Source organism: Bos taurus, chromosome 5, assembly GCF_002263795.3.
Source record: "Bos taurus isolate L1 Dominette 01449 registration number 42190680 breed Hereford chromosome 5, ARS-UCD2.0, whole genome shotgun sequence".
Classification (NCBI taxonomy): domain Eukaryota; kingdom Metazoa; phylum Chordata; class Mammalia; order Artiodactyla; family Bovidae; genus Bos; species Bos taurus.
Window position 1 is genome coordinate 27,040,048 of NC_037332.1, and position 23,227 is coordinate 27,063,274.

Here is a 23,227-nt window from a genome sequence, read left to right on the forward strand (position 1 = left end):
ACATTCACAGAGTTGCCTTTTCCTGGGTTCCAGGGTGGTGCAGGCGTGGGCTCCGGGGTGGGAGCAGCTCTCTGCTGCCCCCACCTGAGTCCAGCCTGTAGGTGGCAGGTGTCAGGTTAGGCCCTGCCCCCTCAGGGACTAGCCACTCAGCTACAAGGCCAATCCCCTCCTCATGGGCTGGGCTCTGTTTTATAAAAGGCCATCGGGGAGCTGTACCCCACTGAGAAGCAGCTTCTCGAATCCTCGACTCCTCGACTCCTACTCAGCTTCGGCCTCCTCGCCTCCTCTCCAGCCTCCACCATGTCCATCAGGGTGACCCAGAAGTCCTACAAGGTGTCTACCTCTGCCCCCAGGTCCTTCAGCAGCCGCTCCTACACCAGTGGGCCCGGCTCCCGCATCAGCTCCTCGGCCTTTTCCCGAGTGGGCAGCAGCAGCAGCTTTCGCGGCGGCCTGGGCACCGGCATGAGCATGGCTGGAAGCTACGGTGGGGCCCCAGGTTTGGGGGGCATCACAGCTGTCACCGTGAACCAGAGCCTGCTGAGCCCCCTCAAGCTGGAGGTGGATCCCAACATCCAGGCCGTCCGCACCCAGGAGAAGGAGCAGATCAAGACCCTCAACAACAAATTTGCCTCCTTCATCGACAAGGTGAGGGCTCCCCTCTGCGTGGCTGGCAGTGCCTGGGGCTGGACCAGGATCCCAGCCCTTTCTCTTGGTCACTCCACCCATGGGCACATCTCCAGCCCCTCACTAGTGTCCTGCTGGGCCCCACCCACTCTGGCAACATTCTGCCTTCCAACTAGTGACTTGGCCCCTCTGCGCACTTGGGTTTGGGCAGGGGAAGGGATAGGGAGGGATTTTGGAGGCTTCTGACTGTAAATCTTGGGGGCCCCCGACTCACTCGCCCATCTCACCCCAAGTCTGTAAAGCTCTCAGCCTCGAAGTGTTCCAGGTGTTTAGCTGTGGGAGGGGAGTTCCTCCCTCCGGGTCACCCTTCTCCCTATCCCAGCCCCAAGGGCCTTTCCAGTACTGCTCCTGTGCTTTAAAAAAAATTTTGTTTTTTTAATAAAAGGAATTTGATAGAATTCTAGGAGAAGGAAGCAGCAGTCCTGATTCAAGCAGGCAAATATTGATCCAGGCCTATGGCGTTCTAGGGATCTGAGAGTGGGGGGCATCAAGATGAGTCATAACTTGGCCAGGGCCCGGGGAGCTGACCTTGTGGGCGGGGCCGGGCGGGGCAGAGACCAGCCCCCACGGAGGGGTGAGGGGCAGAGGCTGCGTGCTGGAGACCCGCGCCTAGTCTCCTGGGGAGCACTTAGCACCTGGGGTTTCGGGGGTGGGGGTGGTGGGAGTGTGTCAGGGTGGAGTGAGGTAGGGGTGGGGTGGGGTCGGATGGGGTGGGGTGGGACGCCAGGACTGGCTTCAGGAAAGCCCATGCAGGATTCAAAGTCTGCGGGCGTGGGACACCCTACCCGCGTTTCACGTCCTTTTAAACCCCAGGATTTATGGTTTCAGATAAGGCGCCTATCAACCAACGCCCCTCTCCCCCCGCCTCGGCCCTTGTCCCCTCACTCTTCGCTCCTCAGCTCTGCCCCAATGACCTGGCTCCACTTTCTCAGGGAAGGTGCCAGGCCGGGTTTTGCAGCCTGGGGTTGGGAGCGGGTTGTTGCTCCCTTAAGGCCCCAGGGCCCCCAGCGCTGGAGGACGAGTTCCTATATGCTGACTGGCTCCTGGGAGGCATTGTGGGAGCGGAAGGAGGGAAATCCTGGGGCAGATTGGCGCCTTTAAGAATAGGAGTCCCCTGGGAACCGGGCCCGCCCCTGTTTTTGGGGAAAGCTTGGTGGTTCCTTGGCCTTAGGGACCCTTGACTTGACTTCTTGACTGCCTTTAGCTAGCTCTGGGGTCTTCCCAGTGAGTAGTTTAGCAGAGGCGGAAGGTCCCCAGTGCTCTACCCTTTCCTTTGATGGACTAACTTGCTAAATCTGATTTCCTCATCTACAAAATGGGCTCCCTAATCCCCTAAATCCAAGAGGTTTTGCCTATTCAGGCATATAATGCATGTAAGAGCTTAGCAGTGCTTGGCCTACATTAAGCAGTCTAATAAGGGTAAATGTTACAATCACTTATTTTTTATAATTTTGGGACAGAATGAGCTGAGGAAGAAAGGGATTTACAGAGATGGATTTGCTGGATCTGAACCAAACCCTTAAGACAAACTTCTTTTCCAAGTCCTCCTAATTTAAAAGAAGTTCCAACTTTGGGTTAATTAAAAAAAAAAAAGCATTCCTCTTTTTGGGACCAGTTTGTTATTCTTTCTTAAAAAATTTTCTCTTCCAACATAGTTTAATTTCATCCTAAAATCTGGATTCCTCCAACCCAAGGAACCTAGGACCTTTGTGTTCTGGACACGAAAACAGGATTGTGGATTCAGGGTAGAGTAGGGTGGGGTTGGATGTCGGAGAACACAAAGAGAGGGCTGTGGGGAGGAGGGTCTTCAGTTTGCAGACAGATTTACCTAGTTTCTTGCTCTTAGAGATGGGGCTTGGATAGGGCTTGCCTGAGATCTTCTAGGTCATTGCAGGGTTGAGGAGACCTGGGCTCAGAGAAGGGAAGCGACTCAAGATCAGTAGCAGCATTAGGCTAAAACCTAGGTCTTCTGGCCAGTGCCTTCCAGACTGTAGGGCTGAAGTTTCCCTGTAATCTATGAGTCTCCCAAAGCCACTCCAAATAATAATCATGATTGTTTGATATGAACCATCTGTATTTCTTTCAATCATGAAAAGTGTTAATCAAAACTTGGCTACTTTTACTGATGTGTAATATACAATCTCAGTCAATAATACCTATTGTTTTCCTGAAAGTATAACTTCAACATAATTCCTAGATATCTACTTCCGACCATGTACCCCCTTGTCTCCCCGCAGCGCAACACTAATGCAGTTCTGTAGACCCAGCTGCTTGGGGAGTGGATTAAGGGAAAACACAGTGCTTGCTTTGTGCCAGACTTTGAGCTCTGGCCTGATGTGACTGTGGACTTTTCTGCCCCATCATACAGGTGCGGCACCTGGAGCAGCAGAACAAGGTTCTGGAGACCAAATGGAACCTCCTGCAGCAGCAGAAGACTGCCCGGAGCAACATAGACAACATGTTTGAGAGCTACATTAACAACCTCCGTCGGCAGCTGGAAACTCTGGCCCAGGAGAAGCTGAAGCTGGAAGTGGAGCTTGGCAACATGCAGGGGCTGGTGGAGGACTTCAAGACCAAGTGAGCCTCCGTCCTTCCCAACTGAAATCAATCACCCTGCCTGGACCCTTGGGACCAGAGGTTTCAGACCCTAAGGCCCTCTGGTTTTGGGGCAGTGCAGTCCTGTATAATTAGGGTGACCCCAGGACAGTCTGGGTTTATGTCCATTTTTAATAGCACTTCCCCTCCCCCTTCAATTGCAGAACTGTCTTGATTTGGACAACAAATTATCTTCTAGAGTTTACATAGTAAATCTAAGATGGGAGACAGAGGTAGCCAACAGGCCTCTGTTGTATGTTAATAGCCCTGGCCCCTATTTCTTCCTTATCCCTGATTTCCGGCACATTCCAGAAAGTTCTGTCAAAAGTCTCCTGTCAGTCACTGTTACTAACCCTCCTCATATGCCTAATCCAATATATATTCATGGATTTGAGGAGACACTTCCTGCTCTAGGCTTCCTCACTGACTGGGGATGGTGTGGGATAAGCCTGGGGAGACAGTAGCTGGTTGAGGCAGAATGACCAGCCAATTATCTCATATCTTTTTACATTTCCATTAACTGAATTTTCTAGATATTCTTCCCCCCCTCAAAAGACCCAATGGCAACCTCACCTTTCCCTTTCATCCTCTCATTCTATGTCTCTTCCTTACCAGGTATGAGGATGAAATCCAAAAGCGCACAGACATGGAGAATGAATTTGTCATCATCAAGAAGGTGAGGGAGCACCCCTCCCCCCACCAGACACAGAAGGCTGGCGCTTAGAGCCTCAGGCTAGAGGCTTTCTGTTCTTAAATGTTTCCAAGTCATGGGACAACATTTGGGTGCCTCCTAGGTACTGAACATAGAAGGACAGAGCTCGGTGCATTTGGACAGAACTATGCAGCAGCATGGGTGTTGGAACATGGTTAAGAAAATGGAGCAGTGGAACTGGAGGTCCAGCTATAGAAGGCTTCCAGGCCGAGGGGGAGGCGGGAGGAGGTGGAATGTGCAGGAAGGTGAGGTAAAGGGGCTGGGAATGCAGGTGTGGTGGGGCAGAGACCGGACTGGATCGCTGAGGTGGGAAGGCAATTAGAAAGTTCTAAGTATAGGCCCCAACTTGGAATCAGGAGTGGGCACTCAGCTCTGGCTCCCCTTTCCCCACCCCACAGGATGTGGATGAAGCTTACATGAACAAGGTAGAGCTGGAGTCCCGCCTGGAAGGGCTGACTGATGAGATCAACTTCTACAGGCAACTGTATGAAGAGGTACGTTCTTAGTTGCCGGAGACTGGGGTTCCCTGGCCCCATCAGAGGCTCCTTCCAGCCCCGCCAGTGCACCAACAGACAAGGGCCCAACCCGGAATAATTCTGACTGCCATTAGTCACCTGGCATGGATGTCCTTTATGTTCTGTCTCCCTGAATGAGGGAGGGTTTATTACCCCATTTCACAGATGAGAAAACGGGCTCAGAGAACTGAAAGAGACTGTCCAAGGTCATCATACATACTGCAGAGTGGTGACCTGGCTACCTCAGACCTGCCCTGTCCCTAGGGTTTAGATAGATCCTTTGGGTCATATGGGAGCCCTCTGGGGCCGCCATACTGGTAGCTGAGAGCGTGGAAGGGCTCTGCCCCTCTGGTCTCTCACCCAAAGCCAGATTTCTTTTTAGCCTGGCCTCATTTCATCTTTACTTCCCGCCAAGTTCCAGGTCTTCGACCCATCTTCCTTCTTTAGGAACTTTGCCTTCTCTCCCGCCCTGTCTTGTCCCTTGTGGAAGGCCCTTCTACAGAAGGGGACTCCTTGTGTGCGGGGCCAGGGCCTTACCACCTCCCCTTCCTGCCACAGGAGATCCGTGAGATGCAGTCTCAGATTTCTGACACGTCCGTGGTCCTGTCCATGGACAACAACCGCAACCTGGACCTGGATGGCATCATCGCTGAGGTCAAGGCCCAGTATGAGGAGATCGCCAACCGCAGCCGGGCTGAGGCCGAGGCCATGTACCAAATCAAGGTAAAGAGCAGGGGCTCAACCTGGTGCTCCCCTTTTGGGTAGTTCCGGGTGCTAGTCCTTCCTTGAGGGAGAAGCGAGATTTCAAACTCTGCCTGCTGGGAGTGGGGCTGCCAAGTCGTGCCGGGGGACAGGGATGGGATGTTCCAGGCCCAGAGGTGTGGAGCCAGGTGGGCGTGAGATGACCTGGGCTCTGGTGACTTGGCTGAGGGTACTCTTTCCTTGGAGGGACCAGGAGTCCCGTCTCAAACTCACTCCTCATTTCACATCTGCAGTATGAGGAGCTGCAGACACTGGCTGGGAAGCACGGGGATGACCTTCGTCGCACGAAGACGGAGATTTCTGAGATGAACCGGAACATCAACCGTCTCCAGGCTGAGATCGAGGGTCTCAAAGGCCAGGTATGGGCTGGGCTGGGGGTGGGAGAGGGTCCTGGGACACCTCTGGGGTGGGAGGAGATACTACAGAAAGGAGTGAGGTGTCTGGGGGTTGGGGAAAGCATCTCGGGAGTTGGAGGGGTAGCTACCGGCCAGACTGTTCTGGGAGGCTGAGGGGTCAGAACAGGGGTCACGGGTTGGGCAGGTAGGTTGGAGGTCCAGGATGGGTTCCCCAAGCTTGCTTTATCTGTATTATAAATCAGAGTGCTTATATATCAGATGACTTAAGGGGGTTTAGAAAGCAGAGATCTAGTCCCATTGGGAGTGGGGAGTACAGCATCCCAGGTGAGAAGTGTGTGCAGGAGGGATCTGGAAGCTGCTCATGTCCCCCCATTTCACTTCCTGACTCTCACCCACCGGTAACATTTTCTTCCCTTTTAAAAAAAAATTATTTATTTGGCTGCTTTGAGTCTTAGTTATGACACGTGCACTCTCTGTGTCTCGTGGGCTCCAGAGCATACGGGCTCAGTAGCTGACATGTGGGATCTTAGTTCCCTGATCAGGGATCAATCCCTGTGTTGCAAGGCAGATTTTTAACCACTGGACCATGACGAAAGTCCCCTCTAACATTTTCTTGGAATAAGGTGGGTGGAGTTGGTTAGTCCAGGTTGTGGAGAGGGGGTCCCTAAAGGAGGGGAAAGAGAGAGTGGGTGCAGGCGGAGAAGGAGAGGAGGCAACCGGCCTCTGCTTTACCTGCTTGCTTGTCCCCTCCCCCGACAGAGGGCTTCCCTGGAGGCTGCCATCGCTGACGCTGAGCAGCGTGGTGAGATGGCTGTTAAGGATGCTCAGGCCAAGCTGGCCGAGCTGGAGGCCGCTCTGAGGAACGCCAAGCAGGACATGGCGCGGCAGCTGCGCGAGTACCAGGAGCTCATGAATGTCAAGCTGGCCCTGGACGTGGAGATTGCCACCTACAGGAAGCTGCTGGAGGGCGAGGAGAGCCGGTAGGTGTGGGGGTTCCCTGAGCACCCCTGGTGCACCATCCCTGGAGTGCGGGAGATGGGACCTGGGTCCTCAGGGCCAAGGGTTGGTCCTGATGTTCCATGTGTCCTCTGGGTACAGGCTGGAGTCTGGGATGCAGAACATGAGTATCCACACCAAGACCACCAGTGGCTACGCAGGTGAGTGTCCGTGTCTTGGGGGAAGGGCCGGAGGGCAGCTCCTCTGCGGGTCCCTCTGGTACAGCTGAGGAAGCTGGGGCCCAGCTAAATGTCCTGTCCAAGGTCACACGCATGCGTACGTGTGCTCACTCAGTCGTGTCCGAGTCTTTGTGACCCTACGGACTGTAGCCCACCAGGCTTCTCTGTCTGTGGGATTCTCCAGGCAAGAATACTGGAGTGGGTTGCTACGCCCTCCTCCAGGGAGTTTTCCTGACCTAGGACTCGAACCCAAGTCTCTAACATCTCCCCAAGGTCACATAGCTAATAGCAAGACCCTGTCCCACCCTGCTCCTGGTTTTCGCCCAGTCATCTTGGAGAAGTGAACCAGGGCAGTTCCCCCTCCCTGAGGACCACTTCTGGAGTATCAGGGAGATAGGGGGAACAGCAAGCACCTGATGTGAGCACAGCCTCCCATACTCACGTGGCTGTCTTTTCCTGACCAGGTGGACTGACTTCGTCCTACGGGACCCCTGGCTTCAACTACAGCCTGAGCCCCGGCTCCTTCAGCCGCACCAGTTCCAAGCCTGTGGTTGTGAAGAAGATTGAGACCCGCGATGGGAAGCTGGTGTCCGAGTCCTCTGATGTCCTGTCCAAGTGAAAGGCTCCTGCGGTCCCTCCCAGCCTCTCCGGCTCATTGGCTCCTGCAGATGGAGCTGTGCAGGGGAGCATCTGCACAGGAGACCTGAGGTTTCGCCCCTGTCCTCCGCCCACACCTGGGGGGAGTCGACTGCCTGGGGTTGCCCCTTTCGCCCATGACCCCACCTAAAAGCCAATGTAAGCGTCTTTTTCAGAATAAATCCAATTCGAGTATCTTTTTTTTTCAAAATAAAGCTTCAGTTGGCTCTGCCAACCCGCTATGCTGTATGCAGCCCTTGTTTGTGAGGTGGGAAAGAGGTTGTCAGGAGGCCTGTCTCTGGGATCAGAAGCTGGGGTGGGGGGCCACGTGGAGGAGAGTCTGGCCTCTTCCAGGCTGATCCCAGAGAGACTATTTTTGCTGAAAAACTCATTGATGCCTTGGTCTCAAATACCCCACTTGACTTTTATCTGTGCAGCAAACCCTGTTGGGGAGCAGAGCAGATTTTGGGTGGGAATATCAGGGGGGTTTCCTTTCTGTAGGCCTCACAGGTGATTGGCATCAGGATCAGGCCCTGAGAGACCAAGTCGGCCAAGTTAGGCCAATGGCCTAACTAAAAATCAGGTATTTATACCCCGCACCATCCAGTTCTCAGGCCTGTACTCCTCAACCAGGCATATGGCGTTTTCTTGGTGGCCAGAGATGCCTTTGTACCGTCTTCATTCCTTAACATCTGGGGACAAAGAATCCCTAGGGACACAGGAAGTTCCTGGAGAGATCTAGAGTCCATTCTCAGCAGCTGGGTGTGTCACACCCACAGTTTCTAGAAGCCAAGATGGTATAGGGACTTGGCATGGACTGATGCGCCCTTCCCTGCTCCACTCACAGTCACAACCACCCTCCCCGCCCCCCGCCCATGGTTCCTCGGCACTCTTTTCCATCCATTTACAGGCAGTGTTTGTGTGATATACAGCGGAGTATGTGAAGGGCGTGTGTGTTTGCACGTGGAGGGTGTGTTGTGTGTATATGGGTGTGGATGGGTTCTGTGGAGTGTGTATAGGGGTTTTGCTTATCTCGTAGGAACACGGGTCTCCAGGGTTCAGGGCAGGAGCAGGGCTGGGTGGAGCAGGGCGTCTCTGGTACTTGGCTCCACAACCACTACCACCACTCATGGAGTTCTGGGCAGATTCGCTGGCCCCTCAGTGCTAGACGAAGTGAGTCCTTACTTAGCACGGCTGAGATGGGGGGCATTTTCAGACTTTCCCAAACACCAAAGGAGAACGAACAGGTGGGGGCTGTCTCACTACCTCCCTGCTGCCCACCTCAATGGAGCTGCTTCCAGACCCAGATGAGACATTCTGCCTCCTCCGCCCCCATCACCCAGCCTGGGACCAGGGTCAGGGCTCTGTCCCCTGTCACAGGAGAGGACTTCACTCTGATGATAAAACTTAACAGCACCATTATTCGGAGCAGTGACTCTTAACTACTGTGGCAGCAGCTCTCAGTACAAAATTCATTTTTATCAAGACCTGCCAATGTTTATTGGAGAAGGCAATGCAGCACCCCACTCCAGTACTCTTGCCTGGAAAATCCCACGGGCAGAGGAGCCTGGTAGTCTGCAGTCCATGAGGTTGCTAAGAGTCGGACACGACTGAAGCGACTTAGCAGCAGCAGCAGCAGACGTTTATATCTATATAAATGAAAGAAAAATTTCATAAGACAATATCAGCCATCTGCCCTCTGTTCACATGTGACTGGCTGTCTTACTGGGAGCCCAGAAGATGATGTTGAGACCTGAACAGGTGCAGTAAGCACCCAGTGAGAGAGATTTCTCCCCCACTGAGGCCTCAAGTCAGCATTTCCAACTGTGCCCCACAGGTGGAAGCCAACCACCTGTCTTATCAGGCCTTGGCCCTGGGGCGGTGGGCATGTGGTGGTGGTCGGGGGGGGGGGGGGGGGGGGGGGGGGGGAGGGGTGGATGGGCAGCCATCAAAGGTCCCATCAAAGCTCTCCTGGAGTTTCCACCCCTCCCTCCACTCCCTCCACTGTTTGGTTATGGAAGAAAGCTCCAGGGAGAATTCCCTTTCTGTCTTCCACTCCTCCTTCCTTTCCTGTTTATTGTGTATCTAAAACACCATCTCCTCTGGCTTTGCTGTATTTAATCCCGTAAAAGAGCCGGGTCCTCCAGTTCTCGTTAGATGAGACACTGCTGGAGGATGGATGCTCATGTTTCCTTCATACCTGCCTGGTGGTAGATCTTGTGCTTCATCACATTTCAAGTCTCCGAGGATCCAGGGAGGCAGGTATTAGAACCTCCCCCTTCTTTCAGGAGCTGTTTTTCCAGCTCCAACCCCATGGTTCTGGTAGCCTGCCCCTAATAGCACCTCTTCTCTGGGGCCAGAAAGGCGGAGGGAGCCAGGCTTGGCCAATCACAGGCCCCTTTGTGAGGTTAAGAGTAAATGCAATAAAATGCAGACAGTGTTCAATGGGTTTCTTTTGACATTCACACTGAAATGGAGAACATTGCTGTGTCACAGAAGATTCCCTTGGGCCCCTTGCCAGGGTGCAGCTTTTCTTTTAATTGAAGTATAGTTGACTGACAATGTTGTGTTCGTTTCTGGTGTACAGGAAAATGATCCAGTTTATCTATCTATATACTCACATATATACACACATGTATTCTTTTCTAGATTCTTTTCCATTATAGGTTATTGTCGGTCAGTCGCTACATTGTGTCTGACTCTTTGTGACCCCATGGATTGTAGCCCACCAGGGTCCTCTGTCCATGGGGATTCTCCAGGCAAGAATACTGGAGTGGGCTGCCATTTCCTGCTTCCCGGGATCTTCCCAGACCAGGGATTGAACCCGTATCACTGCTTTGGCAGGTGGATGCTTTATCCCCGAGCCATAGTTCCCTGTGCTGGACAGTGGGTCTCCCAGGTGGTAAGAAGCTGCCTGTCAGTGTACGAGACTTAAGACAGCAGGGTTGAATCCCTGGGAAGACCCCCTGGAGGAGGAAATGGCAACCCACTCCAGTGTTCTTGCCCGGAGAATCCCAGGGACAGAGGAGCCCGGTGGGCTACAGTCCGTATGGGGTTGCTAAGAGTTGGACAGGACTGAAGCAATGTGGCACACCCGTGGCATACAGTGGAAAACTGTTGTTTATCTACTTTATATACAGTTGTGTGTTTTTGTTAATCCCAAACTCCTAATTTATTCCTGCCTCCGCCCCGCCCTTCCCATTTGGTAATCATTAAGTTTATTTTCTATGTCTACAGAGTACACTTAAAAAAATGCAAATCAAAAGAAAATGCAAATCAGATTCAGTTACTCTCATACTTAACCCCCAGAATCTTGACCCCCAGGATAAAACCCCAAGTCCCCTCTGCCTTGGCCCACAGCCTGGGCCAGCTCAGCCTCCAACCCCCCTTAGCACCTCCCCACACACACCTCCCCCATCCCCCCTCTCCCAACTCCCCTCCACCCACCCTCCCCCACAGTTGTGCAGCTCCGCAGCATTCACATCACATTCCTTCTGCCCTGGGCCATTGCACATGCTGTTCTCTGCTTGGAATGGGATGGCTTTTCTTAGTGTAGGAGCTTCCTAGGCAGGTGGAATCTTTCTGGACCAGGGATCGAACTTGTGACTCCTGCATTGGCAGATGGATTCTTTACCACTCAGCCACCAGGAAAGCCATATTTTCAGCCATTTTAACCTTTTTAAAACTCGTTCCTTTTGGAGGAAAAAATCCATTTGCTCAGGCCTAGTCCATGAGCAGCTTATGTATTGATTTATTAAAGTGTCTCCCTGCCAAGTGGACTTAGCCCCATGTGAGCAATAGCCAGTCCTCTGTAATGGTTTGGGCAGGAGTGGAAAAAACAGAGTTAGGCCTGGGTTGGCCTAAATGTGCCTCTAGCAGTGTGCCTGGTACCTGGAGGGTGGGGAGGCGGATGGCAGAGGTGAATGCGAAAGAACTAAGTTAGATCTTAGTCTATTTCCAGCTTACTTGGGAAAACACAATACACATCTCAGAGATATCTTCTCAGTGTGTTCAGGCATGCAAACATTTATTGGTGATCTGGGGCGAGCCAGACACTGGAAAAAGGTCCAAATGCTTGGCACATGGCAAGGTGAGGTGCTGCTCTACATGGTGGTCTCAGCAGTGATTTAGTGCCTTTCCCCGATGGTGGCTCCCGAATCCCTGTTCCTCCTCTTTTCCTCAGTAGATGGAACGCTGCTTTTTAGCTGGGCACATGGCTACCAGGAAAAAGGACTAATTTCCTGCTTCCTTTGCGGTTAGTTGTGGCCATGTGAGAAAGGGATAGAAGTGGAAGTGGAGGGTGCAACTTCTGGGAAGTGTTCTTAGAGGCAGGAAGCACGAGCTGTTTCAGCTCTGTTTTCTGAGGGCAGGAATGCATACATAATGGCTGCAATTCAGGAGCCATATAGGACCATGAGGTGATCTAGGGAATGGAAGCCACCCTTGGCAGAGCAGAAGACAGATAGGACCTGGGTCCACGGCACCATGAAATGTCATTCCTGCATTGGACAGAACATTTCCATGTGTCTGGAAAATTGAAAGAGAAACAAGCTTCTGTCTGAATTGGGACACTGTTATTTTGTCTTTTTTCCTGTTACTCCCAGCTAAGCTAATTCTAATATAGTAAGCATATCTGCCTGTCTCAGGTGGGTAGCTGCTAGAGGAGTCCCAAGGATGAACAGAGAGCACATTGCAATAAGCAAACTGGCTTCCAGCCCTGGCCTGCTTCCTGCCCTTGACTTGCTCTGGGATGTTTGGGAAAGCCCTCCCCTCTCTGGGCCTCAGTTTCCTGTTCTTGAACAAAGAGGGCTGGACTCTAGGGTTGCTATGATATCTTCTAGCTCTGCCATCTTATCTTCTGGACATCTTGGTGAGTCATGGAGACCTGGAATGCTGAACTGAGAAATTTGTGCTTGATCTCAGAAGCACTAACGTCACTAAAGACTTTTTTTTTTTTTTTTTGTGGAGAGCAAGGAAATGAATTGATGGGGGCAGTGCTTTAGGAAGATGAACTTGGCAGTTCCCAACAGGGACACGTGACTAAGTGGGACCGGGCACTGTGTGAGGATCAGAAGACCTGGGTGGGCACCCTGGCTTTGCTAATCATGGTGTCTATGACCTTGGGCATACTGCTTCCTCTCTCTGAACCTCAGTTTGCAGTCAGTTTCATGGGACAATCAACACCGCCCAGAGTGGCTGTGAGGCTGGAACTGGTCAGCCATGTGAAAGTGTCCTGTGGACAGTAAATGGAGACGCTTGCTCTTTCCCCATCCTGCTCAGGATGAATGCTCTCTGTCCCTCTGTATCTCCCCCACCCCATGGACTATACTACTCCCCATAGGACCAGGGAGACTCAAGAAGCAGCCTGGGGCTGAGAAGCAGGCAAAGGCATCCCAAGGCATATCTCTGCTCCCCACTCCCTTCCCGCTTTTCTTAGGTTTCTCCTCCTCACTTCTCTGTGTATTTTGCTTTGCAATTTTCAAAGTGGTTTCATTTGGTTTGGGTTTGGTTCACTCGCTCTTCCTCTCTGTGAGGAAGGTTCGAGTCTCACTTTATGTTTTTAAACTACAAATCCTAAATTTTTTAATGATAAAAACATCCATCATTACATGAAGTAATAACTCCAACTCACTATAATAGAACTGTATTGTGCAGGATGCGCCTTTTATTTAATACAGTTGTGAGTCTCTAAACTCAGTCTCCTTCTACGGTGACCCCTTTCATTCAGAAATATACTTGGAATATTGTCAAGTCTCATTTTATAGGTGAAGGACAAGACCCAAGATCAGGGAGGGGAAGACACTTGCTCAGGGTTGCCTGGCTGTTGAGGGGCAAAACTTGGATGAGAACAAGGACCTCAACCTGTTTTTCCCAGATTATTTTATTAATACTTGCCCAGACTCTTTTATCCTAGGGGGAAGTTGCAGGATTACAGGAAAGGACTGAGGAACGGACCACACTGGTGGATGCACCCAGGGTGAGGGGAGAGGTGGTGGTGGTGGTTTAGTCGCCAAGTCGTATCCGACTCTTCGATTGTAGCCTGCCAGGCTCCTCTGTCCATGTCCATGGGATTCTCCAGACAAGAATACTGGAGTGGGTTGCCATTTCCTTCTCATGAGGGGGGAGGAGGGCAGTACAACTTCAGGTTGGCGGGCTCCTTAGGTAACTTTACTCAGGCTTCTGGCGCCACCTGGAGAAAGATTTGGGAAGTGCAACCAGACTAGCCTTCCCCACTAGCCTTCCTCCTGGCTTCTGGATGTTTCCTCTAGACCCCCTTTTCCTTCTAGATGATGGTCTATTTTGGGGGCTTATTGGAACAGAGACTGTAGGTAACTTAGAGTTTTGTTTTTTCTTTGGTTTAGGGGGTCAAAATTCAAATGCTTACAGGGGTCAGACCACTAATGTGAAAGAGGAAAGTGGGTCTGGGCTAAGAAACTGGATAGACACCTGCTGTTTACACACAAAAAAACACTGGAATATCCTTCTGCTCACAAAGAATTGTGTTTTACATTATCTTTTTTTGAAACTTGCTGGCCTTTCATTCTCCTACCAGAGACTGAAAGACAGACTCAGGGATGGTTTAATTTCTTTTTATCTCTACTATAAGGTGCTCCAAGTGTAGAAAAGACACGTGCCATTTATTTGGATTCATTGTTGGGACAGTAAGAGGGAAGGGTGGACTTCCATGATGGTTCAGTGGTTCTGGGTCCTGCCAATGCAGAGGACACAGGTTCGATCCCTAGTATAGGAAGATTCCACATGCCACGGGGCAACTCAGTTCAAGTGACAAGTACTGAGCCTGCACTCCAGAACCCCACAATGAAGCTACTGAGCAGAAGTGCCTAGAGCCAGCGCACTGCAACAAGAGAAGCCTGCATGCAGCATCGAAGACCCAGCACAGACCAAAAAAAAAAAAAAAAGGGAATAGCGAGGACTATGCCAACTACAGTTACTGATAATCTCTGGGCCAGAGGCATCCCTACTATGGGGCTCTTGTTTTATCAGGCATTGCTCCGTTACCCTCTGGCCGTGACTCTCGACCCTTGGTGAGGAGTCCAAGGGACCAAGGAAGTGCCCACCCAGACAGAGCTGTGTCTTCCTGTTCCTATCCAGATGGCCTTGAGTGCACTTCCAGGAAGTGGGCATCTTCCTTGGGCTCTGTCTGCTGCTGAACCTCTGGTTCTGACAGTGGCTGTATAGTCCATGGGGTCACAAGAAGTGGGACACGACTGAGTGACTTTCACTTCACTTCACTTATATTTCTTTCTTTTTTTAAGCATTAAAAGATCTATCCATCATTATTCCTTTTTAGCTTTCCTTTATTTATTATTCCCTTTTATTGAAAAGTTTAATTAATGAATGTGAAACAAGGTATATCCCAATGTGAAATTATCATTATCAGACAATCAAATGTTGGCTTTTTTTCATCACCGAGTCAATCTTGAGCATTTGCAAATAAAGGTCATAATTTTTAAAAGGGCAAAGGGGAGTCAAAGGTAAAAAGAACAAAAATACAGAATCATAAATTAAAAAATAATTTAAAGATGAAATCAAACTGTATTTTTCTTGACTGTCAAAAGCATCAAACTGAAGACAGAGCAAAGTGTGTCTGTGACCACGTAATAGCTTCTTCTGTTTTACATCAGTGCTGCTTAGCTGGGTGGTTGAGAGGGTATTTTCCCTTGAGAGTGTATTTGGTTCCACGGTTGAAGACAATGTTGGTTGTTAGGTTTCACATTATATTTCTACTGGGCTGGCACAGAGGGCTTTTGGAAGAGTTTTTAGGGTGTTCACAGGTCTGTGCATGAGGGCCTTTCAAATGCAGGGTGAGATTCAGGGTGCAGCTGGGTTAGAAGAACAGGGGGTGGTGGGCCTCTCTCTGTGCCCTGTCCTAGCTCCCCCAAAAATTGGGCCAGGCCCAGGGCAGCCTCTTTCCTCAGCCTCTGCCTGATACAGACACTCAGGGATTCCAGAACTTTCAGTTTTGCAACAAAAATCGGAAATCTGGATTTTTACAGAAACTCTCTTGATTTAAAAATGTTAACAACTGGGATTTCCCTGGTCTTCCAGTGGTTAAGACTTAGTGTTTCCAATGCAGGGGAAGTCGATTCGATCCCCTAGTCAGGGATCTAAGATCCCACATGCTGCACGGGTTACCAAAAATTAAAAAAAAAAAAAAAGTTAACAACTAATTCAAATTTTTAGAAAAAACACTGTCCAGGCCAAGACCACACAAGCCTCAGAAAACATATCTCTGGGCTCTGGTTCAAAAGAGGGAGACTGAGGTCCTTTCCTGGTGGTCCAGTGGTTAAGATTCTGAGTTTCCAATGAAGCAGGTATGGTTGGATCTCTGGTCAGAAACTAAAATCCAAGGTATGGTTAAAAAAAAAAAAAATGAGAGGGAGAGAAAGAGAGACAGGCAAAAGAAAAAAAAGAAGTAGGGAGACTGAGGTCAGAGAGACAAAACTTAACTTTGTTTCCAAAGCCTAGGAGCCGGAACCAACACAGAAGGAGTGGGCCAGGGGGTGGCTTCCCCAGTGGCTCAATGGTAAAGAATCCACCTGCCAATGCAGGAGACGTGGGTTCAATCCCTGGGTCCGGAAGATCCCATATGCTGCAGAGCAACTAAGCCTGTGAGCCACAACTATCGAGTCTGTGCTCTAGAGCCTGGGAGACACAACTGCTGATCCCGTGCACACCTGAGCCCGTACTCTACAACAGGAGGGTAGCCTTCGCCTGCTGAACTGGAAAAAGCCCACGCAGCAACAAAGACCCAGCACAGCCAAAAATAGATAGGTAAATAAAATTATATACATATTTTAAAAGGACTGAGGGGAAGCAGATGAAAGGGGCTGTAAAATCTTCATCACCAGCTCCCACCTCAGTCCAGCATCTGTTTTATGGGGAACTGAAGTGGTGGAGACCCAAGGGACCCAGAGAGCTCTAAATTTTCCTCTTTCCCTGCAGCCTGTTGCTCAGCCTGTCTGAACCTCTGAAGAATGGGAAGAAAGACTGGGCTGCGCTCAGAGGGAGGTTGTACTTGCGCAAAAAGGAGGTTCATCAGGTGTCCACAGAGGGGCAGCAGAGGAGCAGGGAAGTAGCAGCTCTATGTGCTAGAGCAGAGCTGGCGTGCCTGTGGCATCCTCCCCATTCCAGGAGCCAGAGCTGGGAGGTGGGTTGCAGGCCCCCACAAGCCCTCCTCCAAGGTCGAATCAAGCCCACCACCATGATTTGATTCATGCAGATCAAAGGAAGCTCCTGTCCTCTGGGGTCTTGCAGTCCCTGGTCAGACTCTTGCTTGCTAAGTGAATGGAGCTGGGGGTGGATTTTGGTCTGCATCCACCTATGTGCTACGGGCTTCCCTGGTGGCTCAGATGGTAAAGAACCTGCCTGCAATGCAAGAAACCTGGATTCGATCCCTGGGTCGGGAAGATCCCCTGGAGAAGGGAATGGCTACCCACTCTAGTATTCTTGCCTGGAGAATTCCATGGACAGAGAGAGGAGCTTGGTGGGCTACAGTCCTTGGGGCTGCAGAGTCACACATGACTGAGTGACTAACACACACACACACACACACACACACACACACACACACAGACCTATGTCCTACACGCCTGGCAATCCAGGGGCCATGGTTGCAGTGGTTGCGGTGTGGTTGTGGCGGTGGAGGAGCTGCGGGCTGAGGGCAGCCCTGTTCTGGTGGATGTGTGTCCTCTCTATTGCTCGAAAACTTTGAGTTCCAGGTGAGAGGTGGCGGGGTTCCCCAAGAGGGCGCCACACTGCCAGGTGCCAGCTGCTGGCTCCTGCCTCTCCTGGCAGTTGGCAGGCTCCAGGCTCCAAGCTCCATAGGCAAAGCCAGGTGAAGCTGGGGCAGGAGGCTCTGCTGTGGAAGGATCGGGGGCTGGCAGGTGAAGCTGGGGAGGCAGATGAGGTCGGCAGGATCCAGGAGGAGCAGGTATTGGAGGCAGATGGGATTCCTGACCCTGGAAAAGGGACGCCTGCCCCATCGAATGCAGCTGGCACCTGGCACCACAACCCCACCACCTCCCCCATGAAAAGCAGCCCCCCCCCACCAGCAGCTCAGCTCCTTGCAGGTTTCCAGAGTAAGCGCAGTCTCACACCCCTGCTCTTCCCGTGAGCTTTCCCCTGCGGCAGTGTGCCGACATGGGGCTCCTGTCTTAAGTACTCCTGAGGCTTCTGAATCCTGACTTGTCTGAGGCTGGGCTCCAGGCTCCCCTGCATTCCAACCCATGGCTCTTTTCTTTGCATGGAATTCTGCCCCCCAACCTCTACGCCCCAGCAGATGGTGAGCTTGGTGAGTCTGCCTGGAATGCCTCTCGTATCCCTGTTCCTGGCAGGAAAGCCTGACTACATCCCTTCTCCCTCCTCCCAGCGGCAGCCTCACCATCACAGAAGACCTGCAGGGAGCTGGTCATGTGTGTGCATATGTATGCATGTTTGTGTGTGTGTGCTCATATGTGTGTGTGGTAAGTGCACACACAGAGGGCCTCAGGCAGCAGAGGCCAGACTAATCCACATGGGAGGTACCATGTGCGCAGGCGCAGACAGGCACAGACAGGCCTTTCACATCAACCCAGAAAGACACAGCTCTGTATGCAGTGTATGCAGTGTGGGGTCTACTTTAAAAAAAATTATTTCATTGACGTGCATTAAAACATACACACAAGAAGCACTCACATCAAAAGATCCCGTGTGCCACAACTGAGGCCTGGTACAGCCAAATAAATAAGATATAATTTTTAGAAATGTACAGCTTGACGGGTTTTCACAAGCTGAACACACTATGCTACCAGCAACAGATGAGGAAAGTTCAGCGCAAGCACTGGAGGCCACGTGGGGCCTTTTTAGAGGCCTGTGCCTTGACTCTGAAGCTGGGATGGGGTCTCCAGAGGGCCGGGGGAGGAGAGAATCTGGGGGGAGGTTCTGACTTTCGCCTGTCTCCCCAAGGGGCCAGACTTGGGAGGGCACAGCTGTTGGGGTGACATCCGGCACATCTGCTGGGGTGACATCCGCCCCAGACAGGCTTGTCATAGCTCCAGCGTACAGACAGAACAAGAATTAATGAAATCCATTGATTAATGAAATCAATGTCCTAGAACTGCAAACACAAGGAGGGTACAAAGACCTGCCCCCTAAAACCAGCACTTCCAGGATGGAACTGGCTTGATTGTGTCTGGGACAATTATAAATGCCCAGGGACGCTGTACAGGTCTGAGTGACTGGACATGCACAGGGACACCATTGCCCACTGTGCATATTTTACGGAGACTGCACGGAACCCTGTGTGTGGTGGGGGTTTGCTGGTCTGGTGGTGTTGGGGTACTGGGTATGACAGGCTGGGAGTGGGTGGCTGGGTGGCTGTGCGTGCAGGGCTGTGTATGTGGGGCTGTGAGAAGGGCTGGTTGTGTCTGCATGCTTGGGAGCCTATGGGCACAGATGTCTGTGGGTGAGGGGACAGCGCCGGGAGAGCAGTAACTCTACCCAGAGGTCAATCTGGAGAAGAAGAAGGGACAGCGGGGGGTGGTGGTGGTGGGAGGCTGCCAATGGACTGTTCCTTTTCCCGAGGGTCTTGCCAGTGGGCTCCTTCTCCTGGCTCCCAGCTCTAGGGGTCAGTCGCCCTGCCCACCGCCTGCAGTAACTAGCTAGGTGGAACCCAGGCTGTGGCCCAGATGCTGAGGTAGCAGGCAGGCCAGGGAGGAGGGGGTGGGGCCAGCGACATGCCAGAGCGGCAGCCAGCAGCATGGGGCACCCTGCCCTGTGCTGAGCTGGCAGCTGGCGCTGGGAGCAGGCGGGGCCCCACCCAAGCAGGCCAGGGCAGGCAGGGCAGGGTCTGTCTTGGGCCAGGGAGGGGATGGAGCCGATGGGGCAAGCCTGGGCCTTGTCTGGCCAAGAAGGAAGCTTGAGGGGCAGCTGAGAGAATTCCTTTTGTGCTGAGGGCAGGGTGTCCGTGCCTGCTTAGTCTTATGGGTGCCTGTGTGACTGATTTGCTTATGTATCTGTTTTTCTGTCTTTAAAAAAAAAAATACTTATTTTTAATTGAAGGATCATTGGTTTGCAATATTGCTTTGGCTTCTGCCATACATCAGCATGAATCAGCCATAGGTATACATATGCCCCTCCCTCTTGAACCCCCCTCCCAGCTCCCTTCCTTTCCCACTGCTCTAGGTTGTTACAGAGCCTCAGTTGGAGTTTCCTGATTCAGCAAATTTCTCTCTTGTATGCATGGATCCGCGGGCCTGTGTGAGGGTCACGGGTGGTTCTGTGTGTGTGTGACTGTGTGTGACTGGCATCCAGGCATGTTTGTGTGAGAGTCTTGCACAGATGTATTTATGGGAAGGCTGTGGCCCCTTTTGGAAAGATGCACGTGACTCCTGTAGGTCACGTCTGTGGCAGACAACTGCCTCTGTCAATGCAGGCTTTCTCCAAGGCTACATGTGTGTGCAGGTCTCTGTGTGTGTATGTGAGTAGTTCAGGTCTTGGGTCTGGAGAGCAGAGGGCCAGTGGTTGGTAGCGGCCTGTCCAGGGTAGGTGGTGTGGGGAGGGGAAGGGTCTGGGTTTCCTGAATTGGAGCTTGGCCAGGCTCTGGGATCAATCTGTTCCTGCAACAAATTCAGGTGTTCTTCCCACCCCCATTACTCCTGCTTTAAAGGTTCTGATAGTGTGTGTGTGTGTGTAATGACCCACAAACCAGTGCAACTCTGTGTAACCATTCCACTGGCCCATTACAATGTGCTCGTGTTTATAACAATCCTAAAGACCATGTGTGCACCATGTGGAACATGCATGTGTAAGACACACTCCTACGTGTGTCTGTGTTTGTGTGTGTGACGACCTCTCAAGCCTCTGGCTATGTGCCTTGGTGTGTGTGGGTCCCACAGTCACCGTACACGTATGGTCTCTTCTCAGCCCTGGGACTGGGCACATACCTCCTGTTGCCTCCTGAAAAGCCCACGTGTGCTGACACTCAGCTTCTTTCTGCTCCTCACCCCACCCCTTCTCAGCCCTTGGGGATCCTCCCTGGAGACGGGAACCCTGGGTGGTGAAGTTGAGAACCGGGCCTCCTGCAGAGTCAACTGTTTGCCTCCCAAGTCTGCTTTAGTGTCATGGGGGCAAACAGACGCCATACCAGCTAGGAGCTCAGGGGGTGGCCACGGCCAGGGCCGGTGGGAAGAGCACATGGTTAGAGCCAGGCAGAGCTGGGTTCAAATTCAGACTCACACCATACCTGTAGGACCTTGGACAAACCATGCTCTATGCCTCAGTTTCTCCTGTTTATTTTTGGAGTTGCTCTGACAAGCAACGGGTGAACAGGATGCTCCCGGCAGTAGGTACACAGACACAGGAGTCTCTGGACAAAGGTGGATCCTCTTCAGTGTGAGGGATCACTTTGAGAACACTTGAAGATCACCCTGAGATCTCGCAGGAAAGAGCCACAGGGGTTGGAGAAGGTGTCTGGGGTCTGGTCTCGAGGTAGCATCTGAGATCTGACCGTCAGGGGCCCTGCAGCGTGGAGGTGAGCAAAGCCATGGCTGGAGAACTCTCCAAACATGTAGCCCCTGCCAGGGCCCCCAGGGCCCCGCCTGTCTCAGAAAGCCTTGGGCCTTGCACCCCTCTCCGAGAGTGGCATAGAGGGGGGCACCCAGAGTGTGTGTGGAGGGGGCTATAGAGATGATCTTGAAATGGCGGTCATGGAGTGATACCCACAAAAAGTCAACTTGCAGGCTCCAAAAGACCACTGTCCATTAGCTGAACCCACAAAGATCCAGGTGAGGAAGACACCCTTAAAAAGAGAGGACACAGCCTCCCATTTCAGAGGGACAGAAATCCCCAGCACCTCAACGACGACCCTTGAAGAACACACACCAGATAATCCTCCCCTCCAGACGGCCCCCGATTCTTCCAGAAGGGTGGACACGCATTCCCCACCCCCTCACCCCTGGGGAGGACGCACAGAGGGCTGCAGGCAGGCCCCGCTCCCCCTGCTGAGTCAGCCTGTCCCAGCTTAGCCGGCGGGTGTTGGGTGGCAGCTGCTGGGCGCCAGTCCAGCTCCAGGGGTGGGGCAGGGGGTGAGTCACAGAGCGGCCTCCAGAGCCGCCCAGGCCTCCCCCTCCCCGCCGCGGCGGCCGTGGGAGCGCGAAGGCCCAGCCAATCGGCGGCTGCCACCCGGCCTAGCGCTCTGGCCCCGCCCCCGCCGTGGGCCGCCGGCCTCTAGGTTCCCAGGGCCCCCTCGCAGATGGCCCGATGGACACCCCCCACGACCTGGCACCCGACCAGAAGGAGCCCGTGGTCGCTGCCTGGGGAACGAGGTGCAGAAGACGGAGCACGGGGCTCCCAGGGAACAGAGCTCCGAGCCAGGAAGTCTCAGTTCCTCCCCTGGGTCCCCCTCTTTGCCATTTCCACCTGCTGGTTCGGGGCAGGAGTGACCTTGTCAGTGACAGAGATGGGGTGGGAGTTGTTTTTCAGTCGCTCAGTCGTGTTCTTTTTGAGACCCCATGGGGTGGGGATGGGGTGGTGAAATGGCCTCCTTCTCTGGCTGCCCTGTGAGCTTTCCCTAGATTGTCCCCTCCTCGAAGGGACTAAATTGGCTTTGAGTTCAGGGTCTGGGACTGTGCTGGCCCACATTGGCACAGTCTTGATGGCAAAAGTTCTCTGGCCAGAGTCATCCACATCACAAGCTCTGTTTTCTGCTTCAGACATGACAGTCACTGTTCTTAGGTTGTCCTTCTTAAGACTCTGATCCCAGCTACTGAGCCTCTCCTGGCCAGGGCCCAGGCTTGATCCAGACACACAGGTATGCAGGTATGCACAGACTCCCCTGGGCAGCCAGAGGTTATGTGGACACACAGACAGACCTGTCCAGATCCTCACATACATGTAACACAGAGACCTTTTCAGCACAATAGGCAAGCATCACAGCTCTGTTCCTTACTACTTTCCTGACTTTGAGTCTGTCATCAGATTTCTCCAACCGTTTATCTGTAAAATGGGGATAGCTAGAATCCCTTCCTTACAGGGAGGATTCAAGGAAAAAAAAAAAACCCAACACCTAGAGAGTGCCTGTTGGAGAAGGAAATGGCAGCCCACTCCAGTATTCTTGCCAGGAGAATCCCAGGGACGGGGGAGCCTGGTGGACTACCGTCTATGGGGTCGCACAGAGTCGGACACGACTGACGCTACTTAGCAGCAGAGAGTGCCTGATACATTGTAATAACTCAATAAACGTAGCTATAATGATCTCCCAGACCCACAAGAATATATCCTCACAAGCACACTCATAGACCCACACCAATACACACACACACACACACACACACACACACACATGTCAGACTTCAGACATCAATACATATGCAAGCACCAGGTGTGTTTGCATATAGAAACACAAACAGCCACCCCCTCGCCCCCACTGCCGCCCCCAGAAAAACAGCAGCCTCCGCAACAACCATAAAAGCAAGTTTTACTGCCCAGGGTGTGATGGGAACAGCCAGCCCAGCTGGGCGGGGGGCGGAGGCCTCAGCGTCGGGCGGTGCCCGCCCTGCTCAGGCTCCCACTCAGCCCCAGGGAGAGGACGCTTTCATTCTTCCAACACGCCCCTCTCTGTGCCCTGAGAACAGTCACCCCATCCTCTCTCCACTGTCACCTGAAATCAGGCTCCACCTTCTGGCAACACTCTGAGCCCCAGGGTGGGGGACCCCGAGGATTTGTGGTCCGTGGGGTCGGTGGGTGGGCATGGTGGCCTGGCTCGCTGGGGAGGGGCTGGGGGCCGGCAGG

The 23,227-nt window shown here is 52.5% G+C and overlaps 1 protein-coding gene and 1 long non-coding RNA gene across 2 annotated transcripts; one reads left to right on the forward strand and one right to left on the reverse strand.

Moving 5' to 3' along the window:
* Nucleotides 1–219: 219 nt before the first annotated feature.
* On the forward strand, nt 220–7,670 carry KRT8 (keratin 8). Its single transcript, NM_001033610.1, is given in 9 exon segments — nt 220–645; nt 3,053–3,261; nt 3,895–3,955; nt 4,390–4,485; nt 5,065–5,229; nt 5,502–5,627; nt 6,384–6,604; nt 6,723–6,781; nt 7,264–7,670. Coding segments are annotated over 9 exon segments (1,437 nt in total). The 5' UTR covers nt 220–300; the 3' UTR covers nt 7,419–7,670.
* Nucleotides 7,671–20,714: 13,044 nt separating this feature from the next.
* LOC132345257 (uncharacterized) lies at nt 20,715–22,868 on the reverse strand. The gene is made up of 2 exons (XR_009494486.1): nt 21,391–22,868; nt 20,715–20,956 (listed from the first exon to the last, which is right to left on the reverse strand). It is a non-coding gene; the product is annotated as an uncharacterized lncRNA (long non-coding RNA).
* Between the last annotated feature and the right edge of the window lie 359 nt (nt 22,869–23,227).